The sequence below is a fragment of the Erpetoichthys calabaricus genome, chromosome 12 (assembly GCF_900747795.2).
Source record: "Erpetoichthys calabaricus chromosome 12, fErpCal1.3, whole genome shotgun sequence".
NCBI classification, from domain to species: Eukaryota; Metazoa; Chordata; class Cladistia; order Polypteriformes; family Polypteridae; genus Erpetoichthys; species Erpetoichthys calabaricus.
In genome coordinates, this window is record NC_041405.2 from 17,499,802 (window position 1) to 17,520,689 (window position 20,888).

The following is a 20,888-nucleotide window of genomic DNA, read 5'->3' on the forward strand; positions in this document are numbered from 1 at the left end:
TGCCCTCAGTTTGTGAGGAGCAGATCATAGAATGGTTGAAATAGTTTACTGTCAAATATGCAAAGAGTACGCGACACGTGTTTCGCCCTCATATATATATATATTAGTTTACTGTCAAATAAACGAACCACACGCCGTGGCGCAACGTTAGGGGCATCGCCTCTGGTGCTGATGTCCGAGGTTCGATTCCCGAGAGGGAGTGCAGTGGGGTGTGTACACCTGATGAGCCCAGAATGAGGGCGAAACACGTGTCGCGTACTCTTTGCATTTATTTGACAGTAAACTATTTCAACCATATATATATATATTTATATATATATATATAAATATATATATATATATATATATATATATATATATATATATATATATAAAATATATAAGTCAATGTGTGTGTGTGTGTGTGTGTGTGTGTGTGTACGTATGTTCCAGCATCACTTCCGAACGGCTGGAGCTATTTTCATGAAACTTGGTACACATGCTTCTCATTGGTCGACTAAAAATACGGTAGGGTGAAATCAATCCTAACCCACCCCCTTCTGGGTAGGGTGGCGGGTGATCTTTGCAGTCTTGTATTCATGTTGTCATCCAGTTGACACTCGGAATGACCACCAGAGGGCGAACTGGAGGTGACTGCCAACATTCTTTATGTTTGAGCACCACTGCGCCCCTGTTGCTTTGGATGATAACATACAGTGCATCCGGAAAGTATTCACAGCGCATCACTTTGTCCACATTTTGTTATGTTACAGCCTTATTCCAAAATGGATTGAATTCATTTTTTTCCTCAGAATTCTACACACAACACCCCATAATGACAACATGAAAAAAGTTTACTTGAGGTTTTTGCAAATTTATTAAAAAATAAAGAAACTGAGAAATCACATGTACATAAGTATTCACGTTGTCATTATGGGATGTTGAATGTGGAATTCTGAGGGAAAAAAATTAATTGAATCCATTTTGGAATAAGGCTGTACTGTACATTCAAGACCGCAAAACAAGCACATTAATGAGTCTTCATTGTTTGTTAATTTATTTTTAAAGTTGTGTTTTTTTTAAATGATATTTTTCTGAAACAATTAAAAAAAACAACAACTTTATTTTCCTCCTGGGCGAGGCCGGGTATTTCAGCTATGTTAGCTAGTAATATGATATAAGGCAAGCATAACCCATTATTTACAAAGCTTAACATAACAGTAAACTTTTTTTAGTGAAACGTAAAGCACACTTCTCACTTTTTCGATGAATCAGTCTGCATTAACCAAATGTATGCTTGCTGATGGAACAGAGAAATACCCCAACTCTTGACACCCCTTGCTCCACCTTTTTAACCTGATTGGTCATTTGATTTCATTCAGTTGTAGTGGCCAGCTTAATTGTCCGGACCGGCAACTATACCGCCAAGACCTGTGGCCTGGCAACCTGAGGGAGCCTTAGATTTAGACAAGCCATACTTCTTCCAATTATTTCCCCAATCAGTGATGAAATAGGCAAAAAATAAAACAGGTAGGTAAGTTAATAAAGGAAATATATTAATGAAAGGAAGTGTAACAAAACACCAAACCGTATAAATCACTCGCCTTGGTCCTCGGCGTGTCCTGATAGTTCTGAACCCTGGCGTTTTTTGAGAATGCTGGTATCGTTACAGTTCTGGCATTGAGGGCAGCAAGCTGTGGAAAGCTATGTGACAACCCGGATCGGCATTTCTCTGTCTCTTGTGATGCGTTTCGGCATTGTTTTCTGGTTTGCCTCCTTTTCCCCTCCATCTCCTTTTCTTCTTTCCCTACTCACGTTTAATTAGGGAATAACCCAGTTGGACTTGATGGGGAGACAGGAGAATTACCTTATTAATTGGTCACGGTTCTGCAGCGTTCTCCTTCCCCCGTTGGTTCCATGGGGACGACATTTACACAGACGGATCATAAACTACATAAACGGGTCAACACTACGAAAGACGTGACTCGGCACAAAAACACATTAAGACGTTCCCCTTCATGTAGCACCGTTACACAGTTTTGTCCTGATTCATGTGTTGTCTTGAATTGAAAGTCAGTATACTACTAGGACCACTAAGTGAAATGGAATTTGCTTGCTTTGCTTTAAGTGATGACACACGATCCATGGATGTAAATTAAAATGTAATACGCTTTTGTATTGCATTTTGAACTGACATGAAGATTGTGTACCTTATTGCAAAGCAAACAATCATTTGGCTGATATGAGTTTAATTATGACACATTAAAACCGTGCATAATTTCAGTGTATATGCATTTCATTACAGTAGTTGATATATTGGATTGCATTTCATTTTGGCACGAATATCTTCCATAGTGTTTGACACAGAGTGATTTTACTCTGCAAAGAGTGTAATGAAGTTGCTTTCCAGGCCTAAATCAAATAAAAGGGGTATCTTATTGGGACACAGTGAATACTTTGACTATTGAGTTACTTTGCTATGATTTCTATTGAGGTCAAAGATACCCAAATATTAATCAATCTCATTTAAAATGTTTTTACCTACCTACACACAATTGAAGTCTTGTTAATTAAAGTAAATATAATTCATCCTGAGAAGGTGATAGTAAGACACCAATGTGTCCATATGAAAACATTGAAAGAAAAGAAGAAAACAGAATAATAATTAGGTTATGTGTGTAAAAGAGTATTAAGACAAATTTTGGTAACCTTACTGTCTCAGTCTGGCATCAATGTGCCATGAACCATAAACTTTGCCAGTATTCAAGAATTATAAAGAAGAAAATGTACAGTCTGTTCCACATAAACCAGCAGGTGGGTACAGCACATAGTGTAGGGCAGGTGGGATGAGGTTACTGGGAGTTCAGTTACCTTATGGTCGTGGTGGAAGAAGCTGTCCCTGGAGAAGCAAGTGAACAGAGTGTAAAGGTTCCAGTAACATTTCCCAGAAGGCAGAAGTGAAAACTGGGAATGAGCTTCAGGGTTGTCTTTAGAGACGATGGATTCAGTTCTCTTTAGACATCTGCTTGAGTAGATGGTATGAAACTGTAGAAGGTCAGACCTAACAGTTTTCGCAGTTGTAAGGACAGACCTTTGGGGGAGTTTATGATTTCGGCGAGACAAGTTGCTAAACCACACCATGATGCATCTGGTCAGCATGTTTTCAATATTGCAGCAGTAAAAGTTCACGAGTGTTTTGGTTTGCACTCCAAAACTGTTTAGCCTACTCAGGAAAGAGAGCTTTTGGTGCTGAGCATTCCTCTGAGCCTTTTTTGAGTATGAGTTCTGTTAAATGAGTGATCATTAAGGAAAAACGCAATTCTAGACTCCACTAGCCTTTTTCCTTTTTAGTTTATTTAGCAAAATAATAAAAAGAAGCCAAAATAAAACCTCTTGTGTAGTTAGACATTTTCTGCTCATATGTTCTTCACCTGGTGGTTGTTACTTGTTGATTTGTGTGTGTCTGAACAAAAGAAAACAAAAAGTTAACATTTTGCGATGTCTCCCCATCCTGGCATAATTTAATTTATTTTTTTATGGGTTTCCCTCCCACATCCCCAAATTCCTGTACCCCAGGTTAACTGGATGTGGATTGGTACTGCTAATTTGGCCCTAGTGTGCGTGTGTCTGTGTTCACACTGCAATGGGCTGGCATCCTATCCAGAGACAGTTCCTGCCTTGCACCCGATACTTGTTGGGTTAGGATTCAGCTTCCCTGCGTCCCTGTGTCCCTGCTCTGGATAAGTGGATTTAGAAAATGAGTGGGTGGATGGTTCTGAAAAAAAAAAAAAAAAAAAAGACAAACATAACATTTAACTTAAGACCCAGAAAGGAGAAAAACAAAATTCCCAATTACAGAGTTTATATCTGGCTTTAGCCAACTGGTCATTTTATGCTTACCTGAGTAGTAACTTTAAATGAAGTAAATAAGTAGCCTTCAGTTTGATTTGTGACTTGTCTGTCATCTTATTGATTTCCTTATCAGGACAGATGATCACACTGAATGGTTTGTTTAGTGTTTACTGCTTTGGCTACCTGCGCAAGTAATCATTCCAAGTGGAGTACCTCTGAATTTGAGTGGATATGGAAAGAAAGAAAAAAGGAAGGAAAGAAAGAAAGAAAGAAAGAAAGAAAGAAAGAAAGAAAGAAAGAGAATTTGGTATAGTAGGCAGGATAAGAAAGAGAAAGAAAGAAAGAAAGAGAATTTGGTATAGTAGGCAGGATAAGAGAGAAAGAAAGAAAGAAAGAAAGAGAAAAAGAAAGAAAGAAATGAGAATACTTGTATTAAGAAAGAAAGAAATGAGAATACTTATATTAAGAAAGAAAGAAAAGAGAATACTTGTATTAAGAAAGAAAGAAAAGAGAATACTTGTATTAAGAAAGAAAGAAATGAGAATACTTGTATTTAGAAAGTGTGGAAACAAAAAAAGATGTAATTGAACAAAATGTATGTGTGTATAGAAAATAAGACAGAGTGATGAAACTTGTTTGTGTTTTGCGTACGTGACAAGAAGCATGTATACTTTCTAGAAGTTTCTTTTGATAATGTGTGTGACAAGAAAATATACCTTTAGGGTAATGACTTTACAAAATTGGAAAAGTACAATGAGTCAGGATGCTATTTTTTGCTTACATGGTCAACGATCAGGAGATTAGAAAGGTATAAAAGAACAAGGACATCTGCGCTCGAGGCAGATGAAGCGCGGTGTCCTAGGACTGTGTTTCTCTGACATTTTACCCTTGCCTGGTATGTATTAATAAAAGGTTTTGACTAATTTTTAATTTTCTTCTCTGTCTTCAGTCACAAAAAGCGTCCACAGTTTTGGCGCCCGGACGTGGGGCAAGAGACGGCCGGTCGACTCCTCCGGCAAGACCATTTCAGTGATCCGTCTTAACAGCGGACTGCCGTTAACTTGAGATATCCGGCAGCAGAGCATGCAGCTCCGGCAAAAGTTAGGACTGCCCTGTCCTGAAACAGTTCTTGCGTGAGGAGCCCCTGGTCTCCTCTTTGCTACATCCACGGTGACTGAACGGATTTCCAGACAGAGCTTGCACACTTCCAGGCTGGGGTAAGCACCGGGGGATTTCCGAATATTTTTTATTTTCTAAATAACGGGAGGGCGAGTTTCCTGTTGACCGTCTAGTCATACTCATATCTCAACGGGTTGCTTAGGGTGATGGAGACTTGAACCGAATCGGACACGAAGTCACCTGAGCTGGAACCCGGGGATGTGAGCGGACAGGCTAACGGGACGAGTAACGGGGTGGTATGGAAATATAAACCGAAAAGAGCACAGATTGCAGGATTGCTGTTAGGAAGGAATAAATAAATCTACATACAGAATAAGCAACAAAACCGTGTTCTCCTGGGAACTGGATCAGGACCGATAGTTAGGTGTCTCCCCTTGAAACTAAGAAGGGAACAGTTTAGGTTTAGTGAGTGGCACACTTAATGCCTTGCTGATTCATACGTACAAGGGATTAGGCGAATCAGTATATAGTTGGAAAATTAAATACAGAACCCGGGAGGGCAAGGGAACATAATGGGATCACTAATAAGTAAGCCTGTTAATCGCCGCACAGGGGGATCAAAATCATTAGTGCTGGAGGGATTATTTTCGGAGGATCAACAGACGCCCCGTAAAAATGGGTCTCCTAGAAAATTTATAGAAAAGAAGACAGGTTTAGATTTATCCTATTATTTTTTTCCCCTCCTCAGAACCGACCTCAGACACCTCTATTATCCCCTCCTCTATTCCCCATTCCGACTGTCCCCCCCCTGCACTACAACTAGCAGAAGTTTCCACTGATGAATCCCCAGGCACAGATCACTATGACCCCTCAACCCATCGTGATGACTCACCCTGTACTAGACAAACCCCCGTCTCCAAATGCACTCGAAGTCAAACCTCCACTCACAAACCAGCTCCAACTTTTTTCTCCTCTAATCCTTCACTTACTTGCCCTTTAATAGAAGTTCCCAATCCCCATTATAACCCTGCCCATCCAGCTGGACCCCAAAATCCCACAACAGTTATGATAAATCGGAATTGGGACATCCAAGAACTAATAGATGTCGTGAATGCACTTCCAGATCCAAAGGAAGTAGGAGGACTAAAATTTGTTGAACAACTTGATCAATTAGATAGCATGTATAAGCCTAATGCTGCTGAATGGACCCAGGTACTTCGTCGAAAGTTTGGGACCACATGGGCCACTGTTAGCAGGGGTGTCCGCAATGACATTCCATGGGTATGGAACCCAGCTTTAACTCGAGGACAGGGGATAGGTGGAGAAGGCGAATTTATTTCTGCTGCAAAACAAAAGAAAGACGAGACGGTTGATGAATGGGCACATAGGATTCAAGACCTGATGGCTAATCACTCGGGCTTGGGAAATGCTGATGACCGCACCCGAGCTGCAGTTCTACCTTTTGTTTCCGGCTTGCGCCTTGATATACAAAACAAAGTCCGCACTTCCTGTATTGAATGGGAAAGTGCCACGTTTGATGAAGTCAAACGACATGCTGAACAGGCCGAATCGAACTCTCATGCCAAATTATTGGCAGCACAGATGAACTATTATACCAGGAATGCTCCTGACCAAGGTCGAGGATATGGCTTTAGAGGAAGGGGACGAGGACGAGGAAAGAGGACGAGGTGGTTTTAGAGCTCCTCCTGTTGACCACACTAAGAATCCTTTTATTCCCTCTCCCTTTAATTCCAATGCTAATTCCTTCTCTTGCTACGCCTGTGGTGAAACTGGACATTTTCGTCGGGAGTGCCCTCACAGACAGCAACAGCCCCCACCTCCCCTTATTCCACCTGTTTCCTCTGACACCCCTGACTAACAATACTGGCCATAGGAAAACGCTGGGACCTCCAGCCACTCTTTTCAACTACCTTTGCTCACTCATAATTCAGAGACTGATCCTTTACTGACATTGTTCGTTGATGGCACTGAGACTGTTTTCTTAATCGACACTGGTGCCACTCGCTTGCTGGCAAAGGTCCCTACCTCGAACGAAACTGTTACTGTGCTTACTGCTTCTGGACAACCTCACCTTTTTTCAAGTATCAAAACCTCTTCAAGTCCAGTCACGTCCTGGCGGACATACCTTACTGCATCGTTTTCTTTTGAATCAGCTTTGTTTTTTCTGTTCAACCCCCAAGTTGTTGTGTCAAATTACCCCTTACCCCAAACCCTCTTTTGCAGCATGGACTTTAGATATTTCCCCACACACCATTCTCCTCAAAGCCCTACATTCTTTTTCCCCTTGTCTTTTTCCCAATTTACAGGCCCCTGACATTTTACACTGTACTGCCCAATACTTCCCTATAGAAGTAGACACCACCTGGCTAGAATTTTTCCTTACTTCTGGTATTTGCCCCGAAACCCTTCACATCTACTGTGTTTTTATTTCATCCACAAAGGCAGCTGCTTCTGTTCATTTTACATGCTCACAGCACATATATTATCTTGGCAAAATAGTGCCTCATATTTTTTCCTTAGCTAAATCTCACACTGTTAAATGGGGGGAAATAGGACCATGGGTGGAAAAATGCCTTGAAAGAACAGACTGGTTACAAGTTACTCCAGGTATTTTTGATACTCCTGACCATTTAATAACTAAAGTAGTGTTTCAAAGGATAGCCCACTGTGAGCCTCTGGTGATCCATCCAAAATCCTCCTTCCGCCCGCACCGTGCCCAATATCCTTTGTCTCCCGAAGCAGAGGCTGGCATCTCCGCCGTACATCCCGATCTCGTCAAACGCGGTACCGCCGATGGACATGGACCGTCATGCCTCAGGGATACAGAGAAGCCCTTTGTGTTTCTGGTTAAGCTCTTGCCCAAAAATTTGGACGGCGTCTGGCCGGAAGTAGTAAATTTAAACGGCGTTTGGCCGGAAAACAGTATGTAGATGGAAATCGCGACGGAAGAAAATTGTACAATAGACACCCAGAAATTGTTGCTGTTTCTGTGGGAAAATGGCCATAAAGTTTCTAAAAGTTAAGCTGCAGCTAATCAAAACAACTGTAAAATCGCATTACAGCCACTGCAGACAGTGGGTTCTAAATTTTACTGAAAGAGCACAGCCGTTGCAACAACTGGCTGAGAAGGCTCTGTAACCTCAAAGCTACTCTTTTATCTGCGCCCGCGCTAAGTTGGCCTGATAATTTCTCGTCCATTCACTTTGTTCGTGGACGAAAAGCAGGGATTTATGAATTCAGTACTGACGCAACAACATGGAGATAAACAAAGACCGGTGACTTATTTTTTTTCTAAAAAAAAAAAAAACTGGATCCAGTGGCCGCAGCACTTCCTCCGTGTCTTCGTGCTGTGGCTGCAACAACAGAAGCTGTATTAGCAAGCACGGATGTAGTTCTCATGAAATTTCTTCTGTCCTTTTCTTTTTTCTTATGTTTGTTTGTCCTGAAGAGTTGAACTTGCTTTTCTTTAGAGTCCATTTGTTTCTGTTTCCTTTGCTGCATTGTTTCCAAATATAGTGTAAATATAGAATAATACTGGGGTGAAGTGTGTTGAAAATGCTTTGGGTGATTTTGTGTGTTATAGAGTGTATTAAAAGGGATCCCTATGAGTATCAGAATGTACTCTATACTTTGTCAAATGCTACAATTGAAAAATGGAGCGCCCTCAACCAGTTACGCAGTGGTCCAAGGGGACCGCCTGCTGGAAGCAAATCAAATTTCATCAAGCTAAGTGCACAAAACAGCTGAACTCGTAGCACTCACTCAAGCATGTCAGCTGTCCGAAGGGAAGATCGTAACAATTTATACAGATTCCAGGTATGCTTTTGGAGTCTGCCATGATCATGGAACACTATGGAAACTAAGGGAATTTAAGACCAGTCCTGGAGAGCTCTAACTAAAAACTGAAAAAGATAATTATCGATTTGTGTGATTGGTTTAGCGCAAATGAATGTCTCCACTTTTGTTTAAGGCTTGTAAATATACAAAAGTATTTTTCCTTTTAAACCCTGATCAAGTTTGAAGGGAAAATGCTCTTTTAATAATACATGACAACAACAACAACAACATTTATTTATATAGCACATTTTCATACAAAAAGTAGCTCAAAGTGCTTTACATAATGAAGAAAAGAAGAATAAAAGACAAATAAGAAATTAAAATAAGACAACCTTAGTTAACATAAGAAGGAGTAAGGTCCGATGGCCAGAGTGGACAGAAAAAACAAAAAAAAACTCCAGAAGGCTGGAGAAAAAAATAAAATCTGTAGGGGTTCCAGGCCACGAGACCGCCCAGTCCCCTTTGGGCATTCTACCTAACATAAATGAAATAGTCCTCTTTGTAGTTAGGGTTCTCACGGAGTCACTTGATGCTGATGGTTATACAGACTTCTGGCTTTTAATCCATCCATCATTGTTGGAACATCATGGTGCTTTTGGGTAGATGGTGGTGGCACAAGCCACCACCAATAGGACACCGGAAAAGGAAACAGAAGAGAGAGTAGGGGTTAGTACAGATTTTGAATGGTTATTATAATGAATTGGATATACAGAGTGTCAGGATTAAATTACAGTGAAGTTATGAGAAGGCCATGTTAAAGTAATGTGTTTTCAGTAGTTTTTTAAAGTGCTCCACTGTATTAGCCTGGCGAATTCCTACTGGCAGGCTATTCCAGATTTTAGGTGCATAACAGCAGAAGGCCGCCTCACCACTTCTTTTAAGTTTTGCTCTTGGAATTCTAAGGAGACACTCAGTTGAGGATCTGAGGTTGCGATTTGGAATATAAGGTGTCAGACATTCCGATATATAAGACGGGGCGAGATTATTTAAAGCTTTAAAAACCATAAGCAGAATTTTAAAGTCAATTCTGAATGACACAGGTAACCAGTGTAGTGACATCAAAACTGGAGAAATGTGTTCGGATTTTCTTTTCCTGGTAAGGATTCTAGCAGCTGCATTCTGCACTAACTGCAAACGATTGATGTCTTTTTTGGGTAGTCCTGAGAGGAGTGCATTACAGTAATCTAGTCGACTAAAGACAAACGCATGAACTAATTTCTCTGCATCTTTCGATGATATAAGAGGTCTAACTTTTGCTATGTTCCTTAGGTGAAAAAATGCTGTCCTAGTGATTTTATTAATATGCGATTTAAAATTCAGATTACAATCAACGGTTACCCCTAAGCTTTTTACCTCCGATTTGACTTTTAATCCTAATGCATCCAGTTTATTTCTAATAGCCTCACTGTATCCATTATTGCCAATCACTAAGATTTCGGTTTTTTCTTTATTTAATTTGAGAAAGTTACTATTCATCCATTCTGAGATACAGGTTAGACATTGTGTTAGCGAATCAAGAGATTTAGGGTCATCAGGTGCTATTGATACATACAGCTGTGTGTCATCAGCATAGCTGTGGTAGCTCACGTTATGTCCCGAGATAATCTGACCTAATGGAAGCATGTAGATTGAGAAGAGCAGCGGACCCAGGATAGAGCCTTGTGGAACACCATATAGAATATCATGTGTCTTTGAGTTATAATTACCACAACTAACAAAGAATTTTCTCCCTGCCAGGTAGGATTCAAACCAGTTTAAGACACTGCCAGAGAGGCCCACCCATTGACTAAGGCGATTCTTAAGAATATTATGATCAATAGTGTCAAATGCGGCACTCAAATCTAAGAGGATGAGAACAGATAAATGGCCTCTGTCTGCATTTACCCGCAAGTCATTTACTACTTTAACGAGTGCAGTTTCTGTGCTGTGATTTGTTCTAAAACCTGACTGAAATTTATCAAGAATAGCATGTTTATTGAGGTGCTCATTTAACTGCATAATGGCTGCCTTCTCTAGAATTTTACTTAAGAAAGGCAGGTTAGAGATGGGTCTATAATTTTCAAGAGAAGAGGGGTCGAGATTATTTTTCTTAAGTAGGGGTTTAACTACCGCAGTCTTAAGACAGTCTGGGAAGACCCCCGTATCTAATGACGAATTTACTATGTCAAGAACATTATCAATAAGCACACCCGATACTTCTTGAAAAAATTTGTTGGTATTGGGTCAAGGGCACAGGTGGATGGTTTCATTTGAGAAATTATTTTATGCAAATCAGGTAAATCTATCCTAGTGAAAGACTCTAATTTATTTATTATGGAGTACTGGGGTTTCGGGGGATCCTTAGTGTTGGGGAGATATACTATGTTATTTCTAATATCATTAATTTTTTGATTGAAAAATACAGCGATAGCCTCACAGGTTTTACTGGAAGTACTTAGGAGGCATTCCTTTGAGTTACCTGGGTTTAACAGATGATCAATTGTCGAAAATAAGACTCTGGGATTACTAGCATTGTTATTTATAAGCTTAGAGAAATAGCAGCGCCTCTCAAGACGGACTGTGTTATTGTATTCTGTTATTTTAACTTTTAATATCTCATAGTCAATAGTTAGTTTAGTCTTCCTCCATTTACGCTCAGCTCTACGGCATGTTCTCTTTAAATCAGACACTCTTTGGGTCTTCCAAGGTATAACAATGCTAGAAGATTTTTTAACTGTCTTTTCAGGTGCAACTATGTCAACAGCAGCCCTCACTTTAGTATTAAATCTTTCCACCTTACTATTTACATTCTCCTCGCTATTATAGTTGGCACTATAAACGGACTGATTGGTTAGAATGTTTGTAAGTTTTAAAGTTGCTGATGAGTCAAAGAAGCGTTTTTTAACAATATGCTTCTCATGAGTGTTTTCTATCATTATTTCTATATTAAAAAGTAGAAGAAAATGGTCTGAAAGACCCGTATCAATGACCTGCTTTATATCAACTTTTAGTCCTTTAGTAATTACTAAGTCTAACGTATGACCTGCTTTATGTGTAGGCTGATTAACGAGCTGTCTCAAATCAAAAGAGTCCAGGAGGTTCATAAATTCTTTTACTTTTTGGTCACATTGATTATCTACATGAAAATTAAAGTCGCCGACTATTAAGAGTGCGTCATAGTTCGTAATTAAGATTGACATCAAGTCAGAGAATTCCTCAAAGAAAGACGCGTTGAATTTAGGAGGTCTATACACGGATAATACTAGAACGTGAGAAACTCCCTGAATAACAATGGCGAGATACTCAAAAGACTTGAACTTACCAAAACTGATATTTTTACATTTTAACCGGCTAGAGTAAATGTTTGCTAGCCCTCCACCTCTCTTTCCTTGGCGATCAGCACGAGTAAAACTGTAATCCGGAGGCGCAGATTCGATTAAAACAGCTGCGCCATCTGAGCTAAGCCACGTTTCACTTAGTGCAATAAAATCTATTTTTTTTTTCACTAATAATGTCGTTGATAAAAAACGTCTTGTTAGTTAAAGCTCTAATATTTAATAGTGCCATATTCAATGTTTCGGAGGAGCAGAGATGAATACTATGTGCGTTATTGATATAGGGAACAGGAATTAAGTTATTTTTATTAGCGCCGCTCTGTGTGTATTTTTTATTTAATCTATGATCTGTTTTTACAGTTTTAATACATTGTTCATCTAAAGTAGTAACTTTAATTAAATTATTGGCGTTTATGCCGTATTGCCTAGATTTTCTATGTGCATTAAGATTGGTTATTACAGTATTTATGTTGCGCACTTTTATGGAAGATTTTTTTAAACAATTATCATGACCAAACACAGGAGTGGCATTTCGGAAGGGGTTAAAAGCAGAGATAGATAGTCAAGATAAACGAATTACCTTCGATATGTTTTCGGAGAGGACCCGGGCGCCGAAGCTGTTCGGATGCAGGCCATCTCGCTTGAAGAAACGCGGTCTTTCCCAAAAGAGGTCCCAGTTGTTAATGAACCCGATGTCTTGATTCTTGCAGAAGCCCTGCAGCCAGTTGTTTAAACCAAGCAGACGACTGTAATACTCGTTTGATCGTCTGACGAGAGGGAGTGGACCCGAGATGAAGATCTTTGCCGATGGGGTCCTCTCCTTTGTGTCTTTAATTAATGCAGTGAAGTCTGCCTTGAGGATCTCCGACTGTCGGTGCCTTATGTCGTTTACGCCAGCATGTATAACAATGGCTCCAACTGCCCATGAGAAGGGAGACAAGTTTTTTGGCGATAAGCGGAATGTGTCTAATTGTGATATGAATGTGTGTCTAATTGTGATATGAATGGAAGTTGTGTATTTTAGGTACTATAAAGGAAGAGCATGGTGACGCAGTGGTCAGCACACTTGATACGAATAAAGGTTCAAGCACGTATGTTTTCCTTGTTAATAATAAGCATGAAGGAAAAGACGCGTTTAAGTATGTTGCATAAATAACCTTTAAGCACAACTTAAGACCAGTACTGGCAAACCCATCCAACATCAGAAATTGATCGAATCCCTTTTAGAAGTTATAACCAAACCATCGGAGCTAGCGATTGTTAAATGTCAAGCTCACACAGGAAAACAGGATCCTGCTAGCAAAGGGAATGATTTAGCTGACCACTTTGCTAAAGAGGCTGCATATAATAACACACCAATTTCTTTATTCCAACAGAGAAATGACCAGGACCCTGATAATTAAATTATTTCTTTACAGAATGCAGCCACGGATATCGAAAGGAGAAAATGGTCCAAAGAAGGGTCCCTCTCTGATGGAGTCTGGACTCATAAACACACTAACAAACCTTTTCTCCCAATGATTTTCTCTCTAGTCTTGCAGGTTTGCGAACCTCGTTGAAGGAAATCCACCAGCAGGTTGATCAAGCCTGGAGGACCAGCCCCCTTTCCAAGGATTTACCAATTCCTTTGGGCACCTGGATCCTGGTTCGAGATACTCGGAGGAAACACTGGCATCAGCCTAGGTGGAGAGGATCATTCCAAATTCTTCTATCCACACCACACGCCGTGAAAGTTGAAGGACTGCCTGCCTGGATTCACGCCTCACATTGCAAGAGATGGCACCCTTGATTGCTGTGCTACTATGTTTTTCTTTTCCCTTGTCTACTGCCCTGGTCACCTTGACTTTCCCGTTGGGAATTACCACATCAGTGCAGTTTGATTTCTGCTCTATTATCAACTGTGGGACTGGTCGACAAGCCCAGTGGACCGGATCTGACAAATACGTGTGTATGAGGGGAAGTGACTGCGACAACTGGCAATGGGTTTTTGCTAACACTGGAACTGAGGACTGGGGTTATCAACCTTTTGAGGCCCAAAAATACGGTTTGAAAAATCGGTTTTCTATCATAAAAGGACATGCCTCTCATTGTATGTGCTGACAACCATTGTAACTCAGGTATTTATGTATTAGGGGTATATGTATCTGGAACAGACCCTTTAGGGAGATTTCTAATTAAGATTGACGATCCTGTTACTAACATACCCCTCATTCTCTGGCACACACACCCATCTCCCCAACTTTTGGTTCAGATGAATATTTCCACCTTTTCATCCATTTTTTCAGTTGAAACTGGTTATGGGGATCAGAATAGATGGTTGCAGTGGGTTCTCTATTCAGCTAAGCAAGTTAATCGTTCTCATTGTTATGCGTGTGCTGCAGCCCGTCCTCATTTAGCTACAGTCCCTTTCCCATTATCTAACATTTCTGACCCCGTGGGGTTGCCCTGCCTTCTGTATTTATTCACTACTTCCAAGAAACCCCTCTCTAGTTCAAAGTGTTCTAATCTATCTATTCTTTTTTCCCCCACCCGTCACATGGATACCCCTATGTTTCTAACTCACGAAGGAAATTATACGTTTCAAATCTAATGGAGCGACATGGGTAGGAGATTTACCATTTTCTTTCTGTTCTTAAACTTTTCAGGTTACCTTTTCTCTGAACACCGTTCTGTCTTCCTTTCTTCTCTCCCAAACCACTCCTAGATCAGATATTTGGTGGATGTGTTGTAGGTCCAAATTATTTGCCACCTTTCCCCCTAATTGGTCTGGTACCTGTGCTCCAATCCAATTAGTTATGCCTTTTAGACTTCTATGCCTTTTAGACTTCTATCCTTACCTCCCTCTCCTTACATGGCCCTGGAGTATACATAGATGCTATTGGAGTCCCTAGGGGTGTCCCAGACAGATTTAAAGCTAGGGATCAAGTCGCAGCTGGTTTTGAATCTATCATACCCCAAATTACTATTAATAAGAATGTAGACTGGATTAATTACCTTTATTATAACCAGCAACGTTTCCTTAACTTCACCAAAGACGCTATTGAAGGTATACATGAACAGCTTGATCGTACTTCTCTGATGACTTGGCAAAATCGTCTAGCCCTGGACATGTTACTTGCCGAAAAGGGAGGTGTCTGTGCTATGTTTGGTGATGCTTGTTGTTTGTATTATTCCTTTGGTTCGCAATATAATATCTAAGTACTTTACTGCCTCTATAGAAAGGGCATATATGCTACATGAGGAGCGCATGTCTCGTATAGCTTCTTCCATTTTCTCTCCCCCTTCCCCTTCATCAACCATTTCAAGATAGAATTATATAGGCCCACATCATTTTTGTTCAAAAAGGGAGGAGTGTGGAAACAAAAAAAGATGTAATTGAACAAAATGTATGTGTGTATAGAAAATAAGACAGAGTGATGAAACTTGTTTGTGTTTTGCGTACGTGACAAGAAGCATGTATACTTTCTAGAAGTTTCTTTTGATAATGTGTGTGACAAGAAAATATACCTTTAGGGTAATGACTTTACAAAATTGGAAAAGTACAATGAGTCAGGATGCTATTTTTTGCTTACATGGTCAACGATCAGGAGATTAGAAAGGTATAAAAGAACAAGGACATCTGCGCTCGAGGCAGATGAAGCGCGGTGTCCTAGGACTGTGTTTCTCTGACATTTTACCCTTGCCTGGTATGTATTAATAAAAGGTTTTGACTAATTTTTAATTTTCTTCTCTGTCTTCAGTCACAAAAAGCGTCCACAAAAGAAAGAGAAAGAAAGCTGATTGCATATTAAAAATAGTTTTATCTTTATGTCATGATTTTCTAAATGTTACCTATGTGTCCAGTAAACTGCACTCAACTAGAGTGTGTGACATTGTGGCAGTTATGTGGGCTACAACATGGCTAACCATCTGGATTTGTGCTTTGTGAAACTGTCACCTGCTGTGTGTCTATGGTAGAACACACTTCCTCACCGTTTTTCTTTTTCTCTCCATTCAGACAAATTTCAGCTCACCCTGGACCTCAACACAGCACACAGAAGCCTCCATCTGTCTGAAACAAACAAGAAAGTTACACGGGAGTGGGGTATGTCCTATCCAGATCACCCTGACAGATTTGAGCGTCTCCCCCAAGTTCTGTGCAGAGAGACTCTGACTGGGAGTCGCAGTTACTGGGAGGTGGAGTGGACTGGAAATTGCATTGAAATTGGAGTCACATGTAAAGGAATTGGCAGGAAAGGAGAGGGTAACGAGTGTCGCTTTGGATGCACCAAAATGTCCTGGAGTTTATGCCATTCTGGTTCAGGCTGGTGTGTGAGACATGATAACAAGGAAACTAAAATCAAAGCCCCCGAGTATGAGAGAATTGGGGTCTTTCTGGACTGGCCTGCTGGCATTCTATCATTTTATTGTGTGTCAGAAACAGCAACTCTCCTGCATATGTTCAATGCCATCTTTACTGAATCACTATGTGCAGGGTTTAGCTTGAGTTCACGTTATAATTCTGCAAGTTTAACAATTTTATAGATGAACACATGTGCCCAGTAGGTGCTCTCTTATCCATATTACTTTATTTCAGTCTTCACTTTTCTTCCATAGCAATAGAAACTAAACTGTTAATTGGAGACAAGTGAATCTTTCATAGTGTGGACGAAAAAGGCACACTGACAACAGGCAGATAATATTTCTCAATTCTCTTTTTTATTCATTCGGAGTCACAGTAAGTAGAGATTCAAAGGAGCATAACTTATTGCCGCAAAGCTCAATTTGAACACCGAAAAAAATTAGGAGGGGTTTTTATAGTTCAGCATCTCATGATTAATAAGACAGAAAGAACATCCTTATCAAAACAGTAAAGTTAAACAATATGTCTGTTGAGCTAAGCATTATCTGTGTTCTCAAAGCTAAGCACAGGAGAGACGCCTTTGCATAAACTCCATGTACTTTCTGCAGCCTTGTGACATTGTCCCTGAAACATTCACTCTGAGAAGGGGAAAACAAGAAACAGCTTAGATTTTATTCATGTGGACACTATTTCTCCTGAACCCTGGAATAACATATTTTTTGTTAGTTCATAAGCCAAAGCGTCTCTCACTGGCAAGTTAGAAAAATAGTTATTATAAAAATTCTAATTTACTAAACACACAAAATACATGGTGCTGAGGAGAACATTCTTCTTCTACAATAGGCAGGTTCAGCGTATTTTGAAACATACTGGCATGTGTATATAACCAGTGTCGTTCACTTTGATAGTAACCAGTCAACCAAAAATGACTACAGACATCTACACTCCGGAAAGGCAGCAACCGGACAAAACTGAGATCTGGAGCAAGACGGCGGTGAAGTGGCTTGTCCACCTGTTTTCATGCCACTCTGTAAAGGCCGTACATTAAAGTCTTTCCAACAGATGTGTAATTTGTTTAGATTTTGTTTTTGTTTTTTTTTCCTTTTTCTATCATATCTTTGTAAACTACTATATATTGCCTCATTAAAGTTACTGTGAGCATCGCTGTTGTTCTCTTCTTGCTTCTGTCCTCTAGTTACAGATGGGAGTTCGTTGTGAAGTGTTTGTGTTGGGTTTCTCCCATCTCTTTCATTTGTCATGGAGACTGAAACTACACCCTGCTGTTAGCCTCTGTACTGCACACTAACATCTGGAATATAACCTGCCCTACAGCAGAGGTTTCATTTTTGTCAGAAGAAAGAAAATGAGGGGAAGGTTTCCCTTTCACGGGTTAGGCCAACTGATAACTCTGAATTGCCCCTCGGTGTGCCCTATGATGGACTGGCGGCCATCTCTTGTTACATAGATACACTCTCAGTCAAATGTTTTAGAGAACCTCAGTGTTTCCAGTTTTGCTTCAAATTTAATCAGTTAAAATGCAATGAATGATCTAAAATAGTGACAAAAGTGAGCAGTAAACTGCCAGAGATTTACATTTAAAGTTTTGGTTAGCAAAAAATGAAAATAATGAAGTTTTTCCAAATACAGGCAGTCCCCGGGTTACGTACGAGATAGGGACTGTAGGTTTGTACTTAAGTTGAATTTGTATGTAAGTCGGAACAGGTACATTATTTTAATAAATGCTACTGTTGACTGACTGTAACCAAGTGCTCTGCCAATGAATGGTGGAGTTTCACCTCTCTCTGACCTTTTTATTATTTCTACTTTATTTTCAATGGTGATGGTTTTTCTCTTCTTTACTGTATCACCAGCACTTGCATCAGATTTGTGTTTCAGAGACATTGTTGAAGGGTGAAGATAAAAGGTTAAGATTAGCTCTTCTGCACAGCACTGTACACACTATCACAGCAGGATGGCACCCCTCATCAGCACGTCTGATGTACTGACAAGAGACAACTTCCTGCTATGTGCGTAACAGTACAAGCAGGCTTGCTATTGAGAATGAATGGGGGCGGCGAGGGGCGGTTCACTACCTGCCCACCACACAGTCACCTCCACTACAGTATGCTGCCTGCAGCGTCCTCCCACCGAGAGTGAACACGGTGCGGCAAAAGGCGGGTAGTGAATCGCCCACCACCACTCCCATTCAACAGGCAGCCACCCTACAATGCTACCCCCCTGCCGCCCCGTTCAGCCACAACCGGGTCACCACTTGCAGCATTACCAGCCACCCACCGAGAATGAACGAGGCAACCGTGTGTGGTGGGCAGGCAGTGAAACGCCCCCCTCTGCTCCATCTAGCCTGCATCCAGTCAGGAACAGTAGCTGCGGTGGCATAGTGGGTGAGCAGCAAACCGCCCCATCAAGCCTCCATCCTGCACACGAGCAATAGTTGTGGCCCCGGTGACTATGGACCACGGGTCACCGCTTGCAGCCAGGAGCCGTCCAAGGGACACTACACTGCGCAAGCAGCGAAATCGCCTCCGTCCAGCCACCGCTTGCAGCGTCCCCTGACCAAAGATGACGGAGCGGCAGTTACTGAGGTGCATGCATCGCAGCTGTGGCCCTGTGCGTAAGTCGTAGGTCGGATGTCCGTAACCTGGGGACTACCTTTATTACAAATGGGCCTTCCTCAGGGAACAACTAATAGGTTACTAATAGGCAATTAAAGTAAATTAAGCCTTGCACTTTGAAGTAAACAATTTGCACAAGTGTCCCAACTTCGGGTGATTACTTAAAAACCCTCTTGTCTGTCTTAAAGCAGAGTTGGAGCGGACTGTGCTACTACACCTTCTGAAGTCCTTCTTTGACTGTATTACACTGTAGAAAGGCAAGAAAACAGCAATTTATACAAATTAAATGAGTCTGAGCATTACCAACAGAAGTGTTGGCCTTTCATTTAGAGAAACTGCAAAACAAATCAAAGTGTCAGTGAGTCCAGTGGTGTCCAACATAATCCAAAGGTAATTGGAAACTGCAACAAACTCTTGATAGGAAGAGATCTGGCAGACCCAAAGTCACTACCCAATGAGAAGACAAGTTTCTGAGGGGTCACCAGCATGGCCGGATTAAGGTGGGTGCTATTGATCCTGAAATAGGCCCAGATGAAAACAGACGAGAATTTTCCGGAAGCTGAACAGTTTTCCTTTGCTGTATTAACCTCAAAATAATTATTAGAATGAAATTTGGAGTCCGACTTTTGGACGCCTAGACACAGCATTAATTATTATACAGTTATTATTGTTCTTTGGACTGTGACGTAACTATAACATCGTTGTGTTTATTATTAACTGAAGATTTCAAGTTAATTCTATCAATTTTACGTTAAACAGTTTAGTTAGTAATTTAGCTGCGTTTTTTGCAATATCTTGGGGATTCTTGCCACTTTATTATTGTTCGTAAGTGCCAAGTAGTACATTTTTCACCTTGAAAGTTAGTTGTACAGTAAAAATCGATGGCTATTTAATGGCGAGAAAAAATAGGCCTTTTTTTGCGCTGCAGCATCAGGCCCAATTTCGTCTTAATCCAGTCCTGGTCACCAGCTTTGGTGATAACAGGCAAACTCACAGCACAACAGCTTCACGCACAGCTAAACAGTGCAGGTCTTAAAATGCAAGTCTCAGTTTCTACTGTGAAGAGGAGACTTTGTGCTGCAGGTCTGACAGGGTGAGTGACAGGAAGAAAGCCATTCCTTAAAGGACAAAATACGGCCTTGAAATGCCAGCTGTGGACAACTGCAGACTGGAAGAAACTCTTTGGACCAAAGAGTCCAAATTTGAAATCTTTGGTTCACCACGCAGCATGTTTGTATGCTGACGAGTTGGTGACAGGACAGTTACTTGGTGTGTGACACCAACTGCCAAACATGGAGGAGGAAGTGTGATGGTCTGGGTTTTTTTTTTTTGCTGGAGGCAGAGTTGGTGACTGGCACAAAGTGACTGGCATTCTGAATTAAAAAGGGTTACCACAGTCTGGCTGTAATATCAGCCAAAGGTACACTTTCATGAATCAAAAATTTGAATACAATTTTGTACACTTAATGATTCCTAAAGGTAAAGTACAATAAATATTAAGTAGCCCTGCAGTGTCAAATTGTTGGAGTCCTCCATTCAGTCCCATTGCTATAGGGCCAGTTTCTAGAAATCTTCAAAGGTAGCAATGAGCAGGGCTGACTTGACCATAATATAAATAAGCACGTGTTTAGAGCATCATGGGAAGTGGGGGCACCACAGGAATTTTCCATTGCCGGATTTACCATTGACCATATGGTGCAAAACTGCAAATGGTGCACATTCCACACAATGAACCACATTCCACAGAAAGGGGCTCCCACATTTAATGAAAAAATTATAGTACAGGTGCAT

At 40.7% G+C, this 20,888-nt stretch overlaps 1 protein-coding gene across 1 annotated transcript in view; it reads left to right on the top strand.

Moving 5' to 3' along the window:
• LOC114662977 (tripartite motif-containing protein 16-like) overlaps window positions 1–16,782 on the top strand; it is a 29,012-nt gene extending 12,230 nt beyond the window's left edge. Inside the window, exon 6 of the mRNA XM_028816727.2 lies at window positions 16,120–16,782. Within this exon, the coding sequence (XP_028672560.2) occupies window positions 16,120–16,646 (527 nt within the window). The 3' untranslated portion in view covers window positions 16,647–16,782. The remainder of the gene's footprint in view (window positions 1–16,119) is intronic.
• The last annotated feature ends 4,106 nt before the right edge of the window (window positions 16,783–20,888 follow it).